At 51.1% G+C, this 19,257-nt stretch overlaps 1 protein-coding gene across 1 annotated transcript; it reads right to left on the bottom strand.

Moving 5' to 3' along the window:
• Positions 1-8,482: 8,482 nt before the first annotated feature.
• On the bottom strand, positions 8,483-19,250 carry P2RY2 (purinergic receptor P2Y, G-protein coupled, 2). The gene is made up of 2 exons (XM_010576633.1): positions 19,143-19,250; positions 8,483-11,928 (listed from the first exon to the last, which is right to left on the bottom strand). The coding sequence occupies exon 2, from the start codon at positions 11,922-11,924 to the stop codon at positions 10,848-10,850; it is 1,077 nt and encodes a 358-aa protein (XP_010574935.1). The 5' UTR covers positions 11,925-11,928; positions 19,143-19,250; the 3' UTR covers positions 8,483-10,847.
• Positions 19,251-19,257: the final 7 nt, after the last annotated feature.

The raw sequence follows: 19,257 nt of genomic DNA, 5'->3' as shown, positions 1-19,257 counted from the left end.
TCATGGTGTTGAATAAAATTCATTGTGCTGAATTGCATGGTGCTGAGGAGGTGCCAGCATCTCCCATGAGCTGTCCCTGTCCTGCTGTCCCACAGGGAGATGGGCTGGAGCTGTAGCGAGCCCCAAGGAGGGGATGAAGGTCTCCCCCAGTAATTATTCTGCTCCTCGTGGGTGTAAAAGACCTGTCCAAGACCCATATTGCTATCACCAAGAGATGGAGCATAGGGGTGACAGCCGCTGGGGCTCATCCTCCATCGCCCACCCGGTGTCCTACATGGAGGAGGCAGGGTGACGTGTGGAAGTTATAAAAGTGGGAAAGTTTCTGAGGCAGGGAAATTTTCCGGAGATTATAAAGTACAGTAACCCAACCTCTGTCTCACAAAATCCTGCAGACACAAAAGCAGGGCGTGATTCAGAGCAGGTATCACATTGCTCATTCCTTACCCCTGTCCCTTTCCCAGTGGCCTCTGCCAGCGATGGGGTGCTGGGGCTTATGTAAATATATATATAAAAAAATGCACAACACACACAAAAAATTATGTATTTATATATAACACATATTTCACAACATGTTTAAAAAGTGTCACTGCTGTTACCAGGATATCTTCAGATACCCGTAGGAAATCCCCCGGAGGGTAGGACATCTCCGGATGGCAGCCCGAGAAATACAAAAGAGGCCCTTTTCGGTGGTATTAAACCATGTCGTTAAACCTGAGATTACCTGGGGTCAGTTTGCATCACCCAGGGTAAACATTTGCTCTTACTGGAAAAGGATTGCTTTATCTTTCTCTGCTTTTGTGAATGCTTTATCTGCGGGATAATGAAGCAACAAAGTCTTTCTTTTGCTCTTTTCCTACTAAATTGGGTCTCTTACAGTCTTCTAACTGATTCCTCCTCCCACACAGGGTCGACGTCAAGCATGCATCCACCAGTTTCACAATAATCCCATTAACTCGCAACCAGACAAAACCCACAAAGCCGGCCTGAGCGGCGAGGCTGGGGCAGGAGGCATTTTTTGACTGGGTGGTTGAACCAAAATTTGGGAGGAAAACATGATCCCGGTCAAAAGGAGGTCAAAGCGAATATTTTCTGTTGGGCTTTTTTAACCCTTGCCTATTTTGGTTTGCTCACTTAAAAAAAGATGAGTGGTTTTTTTGTTGAAAAAGTGTCTTTTTTGAAGTGAAAAGTCAAGTGCTTTGTCTCAGAAAAGGGGGAAGGGGAATACTTCCACACCTCCTGAACAAATCGCTCCATTTTGGAAGAAAAGAATTAAAATCTCCCCAAATTATGACATGTTCTGGGAATTGAGTTCTTCCCCCCAGAATATCTCCATCCTAAACTAATATTGGTCTCTGAGCAGCAGAACAACTCTTTGGGAGAAATCTTTCTCTCCATCAAACCCTGGTTCTCTGTGGTGCTCACCTGGCATGACTCAGCCTCCTGGGACGTTGTTGGCCAGATCCTTGCCCCTGGGCTGTGAATGTCCAGATTAATCATTGCACCATCACTGGCATGGTTTGGACTTTGACTCCTCCAAAGCAGCTCTTTTATGGGATGCCCACCAGTGGGTTGGATGTGGCCACCCAGGTCAGGGTGGTGAGGGAGTAACCCTATGGGATGTGTACCCAGAAGATGGGTCCTGGATTGTCTCACAGACCAGCACAGCCGTAGCCAGGAGGAGCTGCGTTTGCTTAACCTGGCACCATTGCTTATCTTGGGGCCACGTTTCTTGTGGCATCTTGAGTGTCTCAAGAGGGTACGTGGGCTCCTGGAGGGACCATCTCTTCCATGTGGGTTCGCATGGCATCGAGTAGTACGGTCTTGTGCAGCTCATGGCTAACATCTTTCCCAGGATTGGCATTAAAACACCCAAACCGAGCATCTGATGGGCCAAAGCAGAGAGGAGGAGAGCCCCAAAACACCATGCAACCTCATCAAGCAGATCGCTGAAGGAGGGAACCCAAAGGGGTGAAGCTCTCTTCCTCCATCTATGGGCAACTAGGGGGAAGAACAGCTGCTACAAATTAATTTTTACATCACCTTTCAACCCAGCTGCCTTCTGAAGGTGCTTGAGGAGTTACCATAACTCAGGAGTCCTTTGCTAATTGGGACAAAAAATGGAAATATTTTGGAGATGAGGGGGATTTCGATGCTACAAGGGGTTGTCATAAAGTGCTGCTCTTCCTCCAGGCTTCATGCTGTGGAGAGGAAAGCCTCGCATCACCAGCCAGCTGGCGAAACGCAGAGATGGTCTGCAACATCTGGGAAGTATTGCCTGGGAAGGGATGATGAATTTCTAGGAAATGATCCCAGAAAGTCTGGATGAGGCTTAGGACAGTGAGATATTAATCACCAGCTGGAACCGGTGCCATGGGACACAGGCGTGCGCCGCTGCCCACAGCCCTGGCTGGAGGCATCATCCATATGGATGCTGCTCGATCCAGGCCCACAGTTCCAAAAATTACCCCCCCCAGCACTGTCGTTGCTCCCCACTGCTAGTGTATCACCCCAGGAGCCAACCACAGAGGGGTCCCCAAGCCCAGACCACCCAGCCAGGAGCCCACAGCTCATTTGCCTAACGAAGAACAGATGGGGAGGCATCAGCGGGGAGGCTGCTCCAGGGCTTTTGATACTTCCTTGGCAAACCCCTGTGGTTTCTCGGATGCCTTCACGCAGCCGCGGCGTGCCGGATGGAGTTTGTGGCCAGCATCAGTGTGCAGATGGGTTTGGGGAAGCTGACGTTAGTGACGGTGCGGTGCCTGTGATGCCCACCCACCCGCTGCCCCCGATGGATTATTTTTAAGTCTCAGCCCTGTGAGCTAATCCTGGGAGGATGCTAGAAGGGTGAGACATAGAAGTATCAGCATCTTGCTGAGCACAGGGCCCTGGTGGTGCTGCAGGGGCTCTTTAGGGGCAATTTGTGTCATTTAACAATGGCCAGACAGGCTTTCTTGAAAGCCAATGGAGATGAAAAGGCATTTCTGGGTCATGTGCTCATGGACCCCCTTGAGATGCAGCTCTAGGGTGCCTTGAGTCATGTCCAGGATGCTCTGATTTTGGAGCCAGCCCTGTTCTGAGCAGGGGGTTGGACCTAAGCCCTCCATAGATCCCTTTCCTAGATTCTGTCTGATCCTATTCCAATGGATGAAGCAGCTACCTCAATGGAGGTGTCACCTCTTTGCCAGAGTATGTCCCCTGGTTTCCCATAGGGCTGGCAGAGGGGCAACCGGTCTCCTGTGCCTTTCACCGATGCTTGGAGATCTGCTCAGGTGGGATGCGTATCCCTGGGGACCTGGACCATAGGAAATGCATCCTCTCTTTGTGATCATGGGTTCTGCACAGGGGGACAAGGACATGTAGCAGGCTCTGGGGTGTCCAGCCACTCCCTGAAAGCCACAGCAACATTCCTTTCTCCTAGCTCGAAGGCTGAGGTTGTCGAATCCTTTGCCCAAGGAGGACCAGAAGCTCTGCTAACCAAATGTGGTCATCCCCTGAGCACCTTCCCCTTCTTGCAGCCTTTCTACTTGGTCCTGCAAATTGCAGCGTGCAGTGACAGGATCCTATCGAAGAGCTGTCTGCTCCCCAGAAGTTAACAACCTGCTTTGCAACCCCATCCCAAGGTGCTCAAGCCCATTTGCTCATTTGGGACTAGATGGACTCGTTCAACAGGCCATGAGTAACAGCCACTGTGCTGGGGCATTGCACTCACACCCTATTTGCAAACAGGCTGTGCTGGCACCCATGTGGCATCTTGTGCTGCTGCCAGGCTGCAAAATGCACTAAGCCATGGATCGGGAGCAGAAGAACTGCATCTGGCTGGGGGTGGTGGAGCTGCTTCACCTAAAAAAGGTCTTCAGAAAGGCATTGCATCCTCTTGCATCCTAGCAGAGGAGGTTTGCAGGCACCTGCCAGTGCTTCGCTTGCATCCCACATCCCGGTGCTGGGCTCACAGCTTCACTAAGGGCATTGCAGGAGTGCTCAGGGGACCAGGATGGCTGGCCCAGCAGTCTGGTCAAGGATGAGGTTGTGCAGAGAGGTTCATAGCCCAGGTGAATGGCTGATCAGGTACATCCTTCCAAAAGAAACCTGTTTCCAAATGCAGAGATGGTGGCAAATCCCCATCATGAAGGACATGCAGCAAGGTCCTTCCCAACGTGGATCCCAAATGGCCTCCACTTCCATCCATTTGCTTGGACTTGCACTTGGGCTCTTTTCCCAATGGTGGCCAGCTGGTTTCCAATCCGCTTGCCCCGGTTTTGATGAGAAAAGGATAAAAGTTTGTTAAAGGAGCATTGGGCCTTTACGCAGGGACGGGGATGGAGCTGGAGCGGCGGGTGGGCAGCTGGATGAAAGGCAGATGGTGACCAGGCTCTTCCCTTGCCCTTAAAACCACAGGTCACAGGAGGAGAGGCTGATTGCCCGGCTGTCTCACACGCTGCATCTTGGCTTATGCAAGGGGGAACTTCAAAGCGAATAGAAAACATCTCCACCCCTTGGAAAGTCCCATGGATGAAAACCAGGACCCTGCCTTGAGTGGCCATGTGTGCCTGGGCGGAAATCCCAGCATGGGGACAGGGACCCACTGCTGGCACCCTGATGCTCCCATCACTAGCCTGGGACGCTGCTCCCACCGTTGGTGTGGTCCTGGGGTGTTCCTAGGGCATCGTTAGCGCTTCCACTGGTGACCCCATTTTCCCCTGGGGTGGATGTGGGGACCCCTTGCTCCTTGCTGCCACATCCCCTTAGCACCAGCAGAGGACTCTGCTGCAGCAGGGTTCAGCCTATTCAGCTAAATGGTTTTCATATTAAAAATCAGCACAGTATGCTGGCCTGGTTTTTGCACTATGGGGACCGCAGTCTTCCATGCATCTTCCACCACCTTCCAAGGTCTCCCACTGGGCATCCCACCAGCTGGGATCTCAGCTGGAATACCCCCCCACCGCACCTTTCTTTCCAAGTTCAAGGGTGGGAGCTTGGCGGTTTGAGGGCACCTCAGGGCTCCCCCGGGGATTTGGGGGGGGTGGTGGGGATGGAAATGGCATTGTGACATGTTGCCTTTTCACGGCGGGTGGTATAAGCAAAGGAGCAAGAACTGGTGGGGGATCTCCTGCAGCATCAAATGGGGCTGCAAAACCCACTCAGGCAAGATGTTTGTGTTTGGTTTTTTTTTGGGGGGGGGGGGCGGCTTCAGGCCATCGTTTGCTGGAAAGGCAGGAGCCTCCAGCACCAAGCTGAGACCTTGCAGCGCATTTCATGGGTGATGAGCCACAGCCAGGCAGCTTTCAGGTGGCTGGGAGGGTTTGAAAAGTTGATGTTCTTGTATAAATTAGGAAGTTTTGGGCTACAGAGGGCTGTTTTGCATGCTTTCCCATGCCCTTGGGAGGGCAGACACTGGGCAGGGCTCAGGCACAAGGACTCAATCCTTTCTCCTCTCCTGGAGTGTGGGAAGGATACTTTGTGGGCATGTATGTACTTATATACGTGCACATGTGTGCATATATATGTGTGTACGCAGTGTGACAGTCCAGCTGCTCCCCAAAGCACACACCAAGGTGTTGGTGTTTATCCAGTGCTTAAAATTGCAGGTATTTGGGGAGAAAGAAAAAAAGGAAAAGATATTTTAAACTTCCAGGCTTTCCTGAGCATTTATTTGCCAAGCAGTCTGCAAATATTGGTATTAAACCCGTAAAAGCCTTAAAATAAACTTCTCACAAAGCTGGGTGATTGGCGTGTTATTTCAAACACCCACTGGTTTGATTTCTTCCGAAGAAAATGCTGCTTTGGCCCATCCATTTTCTGCCATAACATGATTAGTTTGCGGGATTTGGGAATCGCCTCCCTTTGAACCCAGCATTGGTGTCCTGGATGGCTTTAGGGCACCATCTGTCACCTTTCCTCGCTCACCATTGATGGTGTGATGGACACCTTCCCAAGCCACCACAGGCTGTAGCATGGGGGAAAGTGAATGTGGATTCTCTGGTGTCTAATATAAAGGTTGAGCTGTTGGGTGAGACTCCTTTGGCTCTTTCTCCTTCGCGTGGCAAGCTGTTTTCTATGAAGCTTATAGGAGTTCAATAGTGCAGAGACTTTGTCCCTCTATTGAATTGGCCAGCTAGATCAGAAATGACTTGGAGGGCCAGACAGACTTATTCCTTAGAACATCAAGCCCCAAGGAAGTAAAACAAGAAGAATGAAGCCAGGACTCACTACTCGAAACAGAAGTGGACGTGCCAAGTGGCTTACAGTAACAACATGACCTACTGCCTGCGTCTGCCAGATTAAGGGTCTGCTTCCTAGAAAGGCATGATCAAGAAGAAAAAGCCCTGTACTGGATGCTGGGAAGGTCTAGCAGAAATGCGCATCCCTCCAGCCCACGTGGCAGATTTGCTTGCTTCTCGGGAAACCACCAATGCTCTTAACTTTCTCTTTCTTCTCCCAGTGCTAAGGGGTATTTAGAAAAAGTGGTTTAGGGTTTGGGTTTTTTTTCTGTTTCTTTGAAGTAACTGCACAACCTCTGTGTTCCCCGTCAATGGATATTATTCTTGCTTAATTCTCATTCTTGGGTTTGAGTGACTCACACGAGTCAGCGCTAGCATGAGCTGCACAGAAGTCATTCTGTGAAGAAGGGAAGGAAAACGTTGGGTGTGATGCTGTAAAACCCATGAGCTAAATCTGTTCACGTGCGAGCCCTTCATCTGCATCGCATTCACCCCGGGGTGGGACTCCAAAACCTGGGCTGAAAATCAAGAGGGGTTCTTCAGAGAGTGTATTTTGAGATGTCTAATTTAGCAATTTGGGGGCTTGCAGCTATTTCTTTGGCTTTATGCTTTTGAATCTTCATGTTTTGGCAACTATAAGGGCTAGAAAGTTCTTTAAAAGAGAAACCAAGGCAGGGCTTTCTCCCATGGTGCAGGGGACCATGACGTGCTTCTGTCCCCCACCGCAGGGATGTGGGCAGTTACTGTGTCTTAAAGACATGGCTGGGAGATCAGGTGTAAACTAATTTGAAGGCTGGAGAAATTGGCTTTGGGATAAGAGCAAAGGAATTTGAGCTGCTCAGGTTGTTGCCAAGCAGATTTCAAGGTGACTTGATTACAGTTTGTAATAAATTCATCAGTGGAGATGAGTGTGTCCTAAGAGCCTCATTTCATTGGCAGAGAAAGGCCCAGCAAAAACCAGGCGAGAGAGGAAGTGGCAGATAAATTGCAATAGAAAACAAAATGTATTTTTTTCATGGGGACTGTGGTTAGGCTCAGGAAACCTTGTTCTCCTGGTGTCTGTAGGGGAAGGTGAGAAGCCTTTGAGAACAAGAGGTTTCAGCATGTGGAGTGAAACCTCTTGGTTTGGTGGCTCCGTGAGCTGTGAGTGAACCAGAAAAAACCGTGGGCTATGGGATGGGAGATCAATTACTTAGAGATTCATTAATTAATTACTTAATCTAGCAATTTCTTCTGGTCTTCAACAGGAGCGGCGTAGGAGAAGCTATCCACCAAATCCATGGAGATACAACCAAAAAGATTGGGTACTGAATTTGTCATGCTACCAGGGTTTTTGGCCCTTGTAAAGCCCTGCTGCGACCATATAGCTGTCTCTGCACCTGAGTTTTGCCCGAACTAGTGGTATCAGCTCCCTGCAAGCATTGAATTCAAGAGACATTAGGTGGAGGTCAAGATTCACAGAGGAGGTTTTGCTTGGCAGATGGATTCCAGGAGCAGTGGTCTCTTCTGGGGCATTTTCTACCCTGCCTGAATCTTTGCCAGACCTTTAAGGGGTAAATCAGAGGTTTCGGGTCAGCCCGTTGCAGTTATGGGGCAGTGCTGTAAGGCTCTGCAGTGCAGTGCCCATGGGCACACTGCAAGGAGATGCACGATCCCGCTCGGGATGGGTTAGAGAGAGGACTGAAGACCTGCTCGGTGGCTTTTGAGGTCCAGAGTTTTGGTCTGACCAGCTATAAGGAGCCACCCTGGAGTGTACTAGGATGCTCCAACCTGTCTCCACAGCAAATTCTCATCTGAGACAGTTGAGTTGTTCCTCTGGGTCTTCCCATCTCTGAGAAGTGAGGATGGGGGATGAACACAGGTGCTACTGAGCTTTCTGGAAAAGGGGAGACAGCAGCAAGATAAAGTGAAACTCTCCCCAGTGAGCTGCTGGGCTGGGGGGTGCTCCAGCAGCCCTTTCCATCTCAGCTCCATCTCACCTTGAGCAAGGATGAGAAGACTTGTCTCTTGGGGTGACCACCTCCTCCACGGACTGCTACAGGAGTTCAGATGCTGGAGGTATCTACTGTGGGCCCACACGTGGACAGCTGTATCTGGAGCCTGAAATACATTTATGACATTCAACGACCCAGTTTCTATCCCCAGTATCCCCTCTGTACATATCAGAGGAGACAGCAGAAGAGCACTCATAGTAGAAATAAATTTATTTACTATAAGAAATATGAGATGTTTGCATGTTACAAAAATAAAAATGTACAGTCATTGTCACAAAACCCACTTTTTTTTTTTTTAGTATAAGTTAGTGCTTTTACAAACAAAAAAAAATTCTCTATATAAATTTCCAGTTGGTACCTCTCCAACTGCTTTGCATCTGAACAGTGCCGTTAGCTTGTGCGGGATCAGGATCACAAAGGGACCTCCCTGATGGGACTGGCAGTGTTGCCCAAGGTGGTGGTTTGAAGCTGGCTGATGCCAGCTTGGAGAAAGGTGGGATCACCAAGCAGGAATGAACTTTGAGCACATTTTTGTTGAATTATTCAGAGCACATTACTTGGTGTTCATGTTGGTTTTTGGCAAGTGTGGGAGACCAGGCAAGACCTGGCCTGGAGTAATGTTTGTACCAGTTCAGTGCTTCGGCTGAATTAATTTCTCCCAACTATTTGTCTCGCCCCGGTGACTACGCTGTGACCCTCCTCATAAAGTCAAGCTTCCTTCACAGGCACAAGGAAAAAAAGGTGCTGCCACGGTGCAAGTCCTATCTTAACCCAACCGTGTCCTAAAAGTTCACTCAAGGATGAGATGAACCACTCCACAAATGTGCTATTTTTCTTTGCCAATGGTGCTCAGAGCTGAAACAGTCCCTTCCTTTGCCTCCTGTGGTTGTGACATTGTTGGTTGGGCCAAGAGCCCTGCACAGGACCACGGCTCCGCTGAGCCGGGACCACGGGAACCTCCCAGTTAACCCTGAATGGTCCCAGTCACCCTTGACTGAACTCTACTGGTTACATTGTGGCATGTCTTTATCTCCACCAAGCCACTTCATAAGAAGGAGGGATGGGAGAAAATAAGAAGACATCTGAGGAATCGGTCTAAACCAGGATCAAATGTGTTTGTCTAATCCTAAAATAGAGCCAAGGCTGCTTTTACAAAATATGACTCGTCCAGTGCTGCAGAACAAGCAATTTTCATTTTTGGGGTAAGGAATCAGCATCCTCGTGGCAAGGCTGGGCAAGGAAACCGTGGACCTGGGCTCTTGGCTGTCTAACCCAACAATTACAGAAAGAATGACCAAGTGGACCTTCTGGTGAAGTGTTTTGTGGATATTTTCTCCAGTTTACTTTGAACTGTCCTGGCTGATGGGGGATGCAAGGCCAAATCCAGACAGGACTGGGGTTAAGCTTAGCACCATGTTTATTGGTATGGCTCCTAAACCCAGGGTTTAGCGCTGCCAAATTTCCCAGGGAAGTTCCGCACTGTCAGTAAGGGATATGCTGACTGGCTTCAGTGGAGCACTGGGATTATGAGGAGACCAGACAGCAACATTTGGGCAGCATTTTGGGTCACAGCAAGCTGCTAAAGGTCCCAGAGGGCATCACCTCCGAGCAGCAATGAGGATGTGGCAGCACTCAGCCAAGGGGATGAGCAACGGTCTTCGCTTCTTTCTAGAAACATGACTCACTAGTAAGGGGGGTAAAAACAAGACCTGGAGAGCTTACCCTAAATCTTAATGAGCTGGAGATGATTATTAAAGTTAGCAGCTGAAAGAAAGGTATGGGTTCCTAAAAGCTTTTCAAGGGTGAATATTGCTGTTGGGAAGCACTAATGGGTCTTTAGGAAGATGTTGACTCCACTGGAAAAAACTACAGGGGACTTGCTTGATGGTACCAGTAAACTCCAGTGGGATGGTACCAGTATACTCCAGTGGGATGGAAGGTCCACCAGCACCCTTTTTAATGGGAAGCCAGCCCTTGGACAGGAGCTAGGAGTCCCCTCCCGGCTCTGCCAGCAGATGCCAGGGCTTGAAGCTGGGAGAGCATTTCTTCAGGGATGCAAAGCTGTGGGATACCCTTTCCCGCTGCGGGTGGTATTTGCGCTTGACATTTTCATCAACCTGTTTAGCAGAACCGCAGCTGACTGTCCTCATCAGCCAAAAGCCTTTCCTCCCTTGCCAAGGCATATAGAAACTCTTGCTACCTCTCTGCCACGGAATCTGGAGAAAGGCAGATGGATTTCTTTAGAGGGACCTTTTGCACACAATGTTTCTGCTTTAGAAAAGGATCTAAGACATTCAGGGAGTGATTTTTTTTAGCAGATTTGGCCACCATGATAGAGGTTACCCAGCCTCACTGGTGGAGAGGTGCCATTCAGCATTGAACGGAGAGGCAGGCCTGGATGACGAGGCAGAGATATGGGGTTTGTGTGTATAACCACAGCAGCATCTTCCTGAAAAAATACGTTTGAAACAGCAACGAGCAGAGGACTGCATTTAACACGGACCATGCTGAAGTGGGTGCAAGCCAATGCACCGCAAGCACCAAAAGCCTCGGGCCCCGAAGCATCCTGACCTCCCTTCACAGCTGGGATAAAACCTTCTGTCGCGGAGATGGTGCTGCCCATGCCGGAGCAGAGCTAGGATTTCACCTCCTTGGATAATATGTCTGTGTTGTCACTGGTTCCCAGGTGACTGGTAGGCACAATGCCCAGTGCCATTTCATTTTGAGGCTTCCCTGGCATTTTGTTGCCCGCAAACTTCATAAATCGTTGTCCTGCTAAGAAATACAAAATGGGATCCAAGCAGCTGTTGGTGCTAGCTAGGGGACGAGTCACCTTATAGACTAAATTGATAGCATTGAGGGTCTGACAGCTCAAGTCCCAGCTCCGGAAGGAGTAGTACAAGGTACGAGTGACATGGAAAGGAAGAAAACAAACGATGAAGACCACCAAGACGATGATTATCATCTTGACCGACTTCTTTTTGGATCGGGACAGCCGGGAGATCCCCCGCGTGGGCTGCAGCAGCCTCCGGGCCATTAGGCAGTAGCAGACGATGATGATGAGGAAGGGGATGCAGAAGAGCAGCACCAGCATCACCGAACTGTAAATGACAAACTGGCCAAAGAGGTCCTTCCTGGATGTATCGTGGCAGGTGATGGTGTCACGCTTCACACTGGTGGTGACGAAGAAGAGCACAGGCGACTGGCACACGACGGTCACCACCCACACGATGACTGACACCCTCCGGGCATAGCGAACGTGTCCCCACTGCAGCGACTTCAGGGGGAAGCAGATGCCCAGGAATCGATGGATGCTGATACAGAGAAGGAAAAGGATGCTGCAGTAGAGGTTGGTGTAAAACAAGAAGCGGACTATCTTACACAAGACCACGCTGAAGGGCCAGTTGTCCCCCATGGCGTAATAATACACCAGGAGGGGCAGGGAGACCACGTAGAGCGTGTCCGACACGGCCAGGTTGAACATGTATGTGGTGGAGGCGTTCCAGGTCTTGATCCTGAAGATGAAGACGTAGAGGGCCAGCAGGTTGAGAAAGAGCCCCACCACGCACACGATGCCGTAGGAGACAGGCAGCAGGACATACTTGAAGTCCTCAACAAATATGCACTTGTAGGCGTTGTTTCCTGCACCACCTGGGTCTAAGGAGCTGTTGATGACTCTGGTCCAGGCTGGAGGAGTTGTTAGGTTCGCCATCACCCTGGGGGGAAAGCAAAGAGGCTGTAAGGACACGGAGGTAAGGAGTCCCTGGACGAGGTGGGTTAGATGAGAAAACACCTGTGCCACAACGCTGTGACACATTGTGTGGCCCGTGCTGTCATTATTACTATATACTATTACTATACCCTTCCCTTATCCTCCTGTCAAGGTTGCCATCAACACTTAGCTGTGTCTATCCAAAAGCTACCCGCAAGCATGGCTAGCCGTCTGGCAGGCAGTGCCATCTCAGTGCAGGTGACAATGACTCGAGAGGTGGCAATGCAGGTCTCCTGCCAGCACATCACATACCCACAAAGACCATGGCCTCATTGAGTTGGGTGTTGACACAACCGAGGTAGTCCCTAGCATGAAGGACTTATGGTCAAGCAGATGAAGGGAGGTTTATTTATCCTCATTTTGGATCTGGAGCACAGAGGAGGAACTAAGCTGCTCTAAAGTCACCAGCAAATCCCAGGCCACACCTGGAAGTCCAACTCAGATCTCCTGCAGCCCAGTTCAATATCCCAGTCGACCCTTCCCACCGGGTTCACACAGAAACTTGGTCTCAGGCGCTACAGAACAGGAAAGATGCTGCATTCTGTGTTTAACCATCCACGAGAAGTGACTCAGCTGGCACCATGAAAGGTGGGTCCTACTAAACCCCAGGCAGAACGGGCAAGAAAAAGGAACCATGTTCTTCAGTGAGCAATCCCTGTGACTGGCAGGGCCCTGATTTCAGAGGTCCTCAGCTCCTTCTGGTAGAGCAAACACCACCAAAATGTCTGGAGGCCCCTGTAACCAGACCTTGCCAAAGGCAGCACGTTGTCCACCACGGGGGCCCTGCCTAGGCTGGTTGTTCATGATGAGAATATGTTTTTAATGGGTTTAGTGTTGGGCCGATGGTGGCCATCTCGCTGGTCCTGCTTCCTGGCCTTGAGACCTGCTCCTTCAGCATCACCCCCAGAAAGTCTGCCTATGCTTGTGCAAAGCTGCTTTATGCATGGGAATGACCAGTTGAGATGAGAAAAATGGACTTGAAAGAGTCTCTGCAGACACACAGAGTCTGGCACTGTCTCTGTCAGGAGGGACAAGGGCCCTTTTGTGTGTCGGGGACAGCCCACGACCCAGCTGACACATGATCGCTCAGCAAGCCCATCAGCCAGGAATCAAATTAAAACGCATTTGCCTCCCTTCCCGTAAAACAGGCTGGTTTGATCACAGTGCTGTACCCTGTCATGGGGAGCCTGCAGAAACAGGGATATAGGGAGATGAACCCAGTGTGGGAGCTCAGAGACTGGGAGCTACTGCAGGAGAAAACGTTTGAGAAAAGTTGCTCTTTGAAAGAGTACATAGGATGTACCCTGATCCAAATCTCCCCATGATTTTAGGTGGAAAAGAGCAATACCAGCCTTCTCAGCTAAATGGTTCAGCTCTAACCTGATGCCACCATGCTGTGGGACAGCGTGGGCATGCTCTTTCTTGCAGACAAGCACAAAATGATCCAGAGCTATCCTGCACCTACCTCCAATTCAGATCCTGTAGGGAAGGAGGCAATGAGGGTCTCCTAGAAGTTGCCAACCTGGATGATCTCTCACCGAAGCGAAGCACTATGGCATTAAAAAGCACCTTGACAACTCATAGCTGATGGAGAAGGGGTGAAGTGATGCCTCCAGCCCATCACATGGGGATAAGTTCAGTCCTTGCTCCAGAGACTGGATCAAACAACCTGTCCAGGTATGGTACAGACATGATCCCTGATGATGTTTCCCCCATTTTGGTGCTTTGCCCCTGCAGACCACAAGCAGCGCTGGCCGAGGCTCACGCTTCCCAAGGATGTGGGCAGAAACCACACACACGCTCACACCCCGACTAATCTGCAACATCTGCCAGAAACCAAATATAACTTTGGGAACCACTCTGCGATGAACATGAGGAGCCAGGACTGATCCTGCTCTCTCCTGGCCCCAGGGTTTTGCTTTTCCTGTGTCCTGTTCAGCTTTGGTCCCATCACCCTTCATCCTGCTTCCCTCAAGCCCTCGGCAACAGGGTTGTTCCTGCAGATGGAGAGGATTGGCAGTGCTCGGGCAAATGGGAAAACACTTTCCAGCTGCTCTTCTCCCCAGCTTCTTCCTTCCCTCTGAGCTTTGCAGATCTGCGGCCAACGAGACGGAGGTTGCCCGCAGACCTGGCAGCCAATTAAATGGGTTGGACAGGCCACCGCGACCGAAAGAAGCCACACAAGGTGCCCTAAAAGGCGCAGGGAAGGGTTACAGAGCTCCAGAGGCTTCAGCCTCGCATGTGGTTTCTCTGTGTCTTTACGTCTGCATCCCCTCTGTCCCCTGCAGACAACCCATCGCCCAGCTCTGAAGCACTGATGGGGGCAAGGTCACCCCATCTTCCAGCCCCCCCCCCCTGCAGGCTCCTGCAACCCATCTAGAAAACCCAACGAGCATTTGAAACCCATCCATAAGCCAAGGTGGGGAATCTCTTCCAGCATGCAGGGCAGCACAGGCTGCCCCAGGCCATACCGCAGCCATGGGTGTGCCAAGATGCACATCTCCATCTTCAGGACAAGGAGCAAACAGGGCTCTCTGGTCTGATTGAATGGGGTAATCACGGAGACAAAACCCCGCTCACAAGGCAGCCTTGTCCTTGCCGTCATGCTCTCCCTCCTTTTCCTTCTGGAAATGCAAAAGCCTTTTTTTTTTTTTTTTTTCCCCCTACTTTTGTCCAGAATCCCTAGGACAAAACCTGCTGTGTCTGCTGGGGCCGTGGCTGCAGTCCACCCCCTCGCCCCCGGTCCCGTTGCATCCGCAGCGAGCGAGCTGCAGAGGACACAGCCAGCCAAGGCATGTGAAGGCACAAAAGCTGGCAGCTGCCCTTTCCTCTGCCTGCGGGCTGGATGGCACGAACGCCAGCTCTTACAGTAATGCATCGAGCCCCCCGCGGGGATGAGGGGAGGGAGAAAGCAACAGCGATCCCTGAGGATGCCAAGCAGGATAAATGCTTCTGTAACTACCAAAAGCAAACCCACCACAATGCTTTGGTGAGGACCACCTGCATCTGCTACATCGGCTCTCCCAGCCCTTCCCAGGGTCATGGCAGGAGGTTTTTTTCTCTGGTGTTGAATGCAGGTGAGCACGCACAGCTTTTTAGGTGCCCTCCAGCCACCCGTGCACAGCAAGGGCATCGCCCCGACCAGCTTCCTCCATGCTGGACCACGTGTCAGGTCTGGATGAACCTGGTTGCAACAGCTGGACCATGTCTCTCTCTGCAGTGTGGCCTTGGACGTGTTTATCCCATGGGATGTGGGGTTTTTTTCCCAGAAAACAGGTACCCTCAGCTATAGTGGATGAAGGCAGCACGGGAGAGGAGCTCTGTGATGAAAGGAGCCCAGGCAGACCGGTGTTACAATCCCGGCAGCCACATGCCCTCAAATATATGTACCCACAGGCATGTGCATGTGATGGCAGCATCCCAAAACGCTCCCGTAACAGTATCTACCATGACCAGGCAGGGGATATTTAGATGAGTCAATATGGGGAAGGAGGGGGCTGTCATTGGAGAAGGTCACGGGCAGTCGAGGGATGGGCAGCACCCAGGGCCAGCACAGGGGGACCATGGGTTGGACACTGAATCACTGAGTAAAGGGCTTTAATCCTGGTTTCTGCCCCACTTTCAGCATTCCCGGAGCCATCCCAAGAGGTCATCATCCATCCCGCAGTGTTTTGTGCTTGGGAAGCTGCCAGCAGAAGCAAAGTCACGGAAGCAAACAAAGCGCAACCGAACCACGGCTGCAATGAATGCATTTTCACAGGGGGGTTGATGAGGTTTAATTGACCTTCCCCAATAATTAATGTGGATTAATTTACCGGCAGGACCTCACAGATGCAGCCCTTCATTCTGCCAGTGCAAATCCCTGGGAAATCGAACGCAGTCGCACTGACTACGACCGCAGCTCCCATCATTTTACGCTGGACGTCGAAACCACGATCCATTTACTGAATCTTCCCCACCGACTCCTTTGCAATAGACATCAGGAGAGTGTGGGTGTTTTCCCTGCCCTAATTTATAGGCATTTAGTAGACTCAACAAAATCCTCACTCCAGATCAGGAACTACTCGAGACGCTGGGAAGCAAACGACCTGGCACCGTTTTTCTCTCCTTTGGGACCGTGGTTGAAACTCTCCGCAACCAAAAGCAAACAGACAGCGCATTCGGATGCTACCAAGCCTGTCTGGTTGGGAAACGTGAGATAGGACCAGGCTGAAATTTGAGCCTGGCCAAACTGCCTGATTTTCATCTGCCCTTTCCATTTGGCTCCTTTCTGCCACGGTGACCTTCAGCTCCTTTCTCCTCCAGGCTTGCTCTGGCCACCAGCGTGGGCTGAGGACATCCCCAGCCGTCCCGGTCCCACCCTCTCCACCACTCTCCGGCGCTTCTCTTCAGCCATCCCAAGGCAAGATACCTCCAAGATACATTTTGGAGGCACCCAAAAGCAAGCTTTAAGCAGCTTGAGGGGCTTTACCCAACTCCCTGCCCAGAGCCCCAGGCAATGCCCCTCCTTTAACCCCCATGGGTCTGACTTACCCCTTCCCCCACCCCAAAAATAGCCAGAAAACCTCACTCCTCCCAAAATAAGCTTGCACAGAATCTGTGTTTCTATTCTTTTCCCCAAAAAAGCACCTTGGAGGGCATTGGGCAGCTCCGCTCTGGCTGGCAGAAGCAGAGCTGCTCCACTGAAGTAGCCTTGTGCCTCAGTTTCCCCTCCTGCCCCCAGGCTGAGAAGCAGCACAGTTAAATTTGTTTTCTCCATGACAAGTATATTTTCTGGAAGACTTTTGGTTTCCTAGAGGGTTTTTCAGTAACTTGACCCAAGCTAGAAAGGGGAGAGGGAGTTTGGATAAATGATATAACGACTTAAAAAGAACTTTATGACCTTGTTTGTAGATCAAATAAAATGTTTTCCTTTAAGCCAAATGACTTTTTCTTGGAATTTCTGGTTTCCCTCGAGAAACTCCCTGAATTCCTCCCTGAATCAATCCCCCTTCAAGCCTCTGCTTCCCAGGCAGTACCAAAACCTCCTGCCTTTTTCCACATCATGGAAAGTCCATCCAGGTTAACCAAAGCTGTGGCTTTAGAGCGAATTAGATTAAACCCATTGGTCCGGCGTTTGTGCATAATTAAAGACGCCTTCGTTCGGTTGAACCTGACTCGATTCCCAGCACGGCAGGTCTCCGGGGACAGATCCTGCTGGGAGCAAAAATCACCCTGGACAATATTTAATCCCTTCAACATTTCCCTTTGTGCTACAGCAAAGGTGATGGTCCCTGCATGTTTTTTCCCTACAGCCCTACATCATCTGCCCTCCAAAAGACCTTGCAGCATCCCACGGGGTTGGGGACACATCTTATGTGAGCCCCCAAATCTTGATTTTTATTTATTGCAGGGGGAAAACAGGGTGCTCACGTCCTTTAGGCTTCCTGCAGATAGAAAGGAGCCCTGTGCTGGTTTTTATACCAGGAGTTTGACTTTGGTTTTGCCCTCCACGATTTTCTGGTGCTCACTGGAGGAAGAAATGGTCAGACCTGGAGAATAGTTTTTGGTTGATCACCTGCTTTTGTTAACTGTTTCACCCTACAAGCCCTGTATCTGGGAGAAATGACATTTCCACAGAAACCTAACAGCCTCCTGCCCAAACCGAGGGAGTCACCCATCAACACCACAACCCCTCCAGCAAAACCAAGTGCATTCTCTCTGTCTGGGTGATAACCAGCATCCGAGACTGGGGATAACACTATTATCAGGCTCGACCACAGCACTGGCAGTTATTGCAAAGCCGAAGCAGCACCAAATCCCAGAAAAACCCATGCAGGGCGGACTTTGGGGGATAATTTGCTCCTCTATGAGGAGCATCCTGTGGGAGCAAAAGGGTCTTTGCTTTGTGGACCGGTTCCAGCTAAAGCTTTAATGGAGGAGGAGGATGTTCAGAGTTAAGGAGGGACAATGGCGAGGCTGGCAGCACGCTCCGCTGCCAGCAAACGATTCACAGCTTTAGCTTTATGTCAACAACCAGAGATAAAAATCACATCGGGCAGAGACAGGGTAAAGCCACTTGGTGCCAGGACATTCAAAAATACTTCTCGGGGTTTTATAACCCACTAAGCCCCGGCATGCAGCTGCATTCCAGGGCTCAGCAGCATATGTCGGGGTCTCCCCCTTTGCAGTGCAGCTCCTTAGCCCATCAGCCACCAAGTTCCCTTTGCTCGGGTGTAAATGAGGAAGAGGAACTGGGGGCACATGCCCGGTGGTAATGAAATGGCCCAATTTCAGCAGCCACGAGCCCTGTGCCGGGGGCACCGTTCCCCAGCGCCAGCGGCCCCCCGGGAGCGGGGTTTGCTTCTCCCCGCCTCGTGCACAGGAAGGCAGCAGGTTGCCAAATGGTTTTTGCAATAAGCTGATAAGAAAACTGGAACAGAAAGAGAAATAAGAGGTTTCACCCTTCAAGCTGCTCCTGCAGTGATGCCACCCAGCGCCCAGCTCTGGGGAAGAAGGTGTTTGTGGGTTAGGAGCTATTAAAAGAAGTCAAAAGGTTTGAAACTAGAGTCTCACCGATCCCAGTGCAAATTAAAACACCCCCAAATAAATTACACTGGGACCTCAGCATGCAAAGAGGTGGAAAAACGCAAGCCGGAGTAAAGCGGCGAGTCAGCTCCATGGCTTTTCCCAGAGGTGTGTACAGGAAACCCCTGATAAACAGCCAGACAATTCCCCTGGGAAGGGAGAAACGGAGCGGCAAAAGACATTATTGGGAATGAATGCATAAACAACCAAATAATTCAGGCAAAGAGGAGCAAAGGGAGCCCAGGAGCCTTCCTCGAGTGCCCGGCTTGAACCGTTCGTGCCAGCACTGGCCCGTGCCAGCGGCTCGCTGCCCGCCGCTGCTCCGACCACCTCATCTTTGGGTCGGTTTGGGGGTTTGGGGGTCAGTTTTAGTGTCAGTACGGGGGGGCGTGAGCTGCCCCCGCCCCGAGGAGGAGGAGGAGGAGGAGGAGAATTGGGGTTCAGCTCTGCCCTTACCTTGCCCCGCTCTCTGCTTTGGGTGCGTGGGGACCCTGCATCACCCCCCCAGCTCTCGCACACCCTCCTGCGTGGCCAGAACACTCCCCCCCTGCCCGGTCCCGTCCCCCCCCGGCCGGAGGCGGCCCCGCTCACCGGGCGATGCCCGAGCTGGTGGTTCCCGTGCCGGGCAGCTCCGCGCCGATCGTCCCGCTCCCTTCAAGCAGCCGGCGGAGGCAGCTCCATGCCCGGGGGCTCCGTCTTTCCCCCA

Source organism: Haliaeetus leucocephalus, unplaced genomic scaffold (assembly GCF_000737465.1).
Source record: "Haliaeetus leucocephalus isolate CR32 unplaced genomic scaffold, Haliaeetus_leucocephalus-4.0 Scaffold536, whole genome shotgun sequence".
In the NCBI taxonomy this organism is placed as follows: domain Eukaryota; kingdom Metazoa; phylum Chordata; class Aves; order Accipitriformes; family Accipitridae; genus Haliaeetus; species Haliaeetus leucocephalus.
The sequence above is the reverse complement of the archived record's forward strand: the minus strand, read 5'-3'. Positions and strand labels throughout refer to the sequence as shown.

Coding starts and splice junctions, on each gene's coding strand:
- P2RY2 (XM_010576633.1), bottom strand. CDS start 11,924: ATGGCGAACCTAACAACTCCTCCAGCCTGGACCAGAGTCATCAACAGC.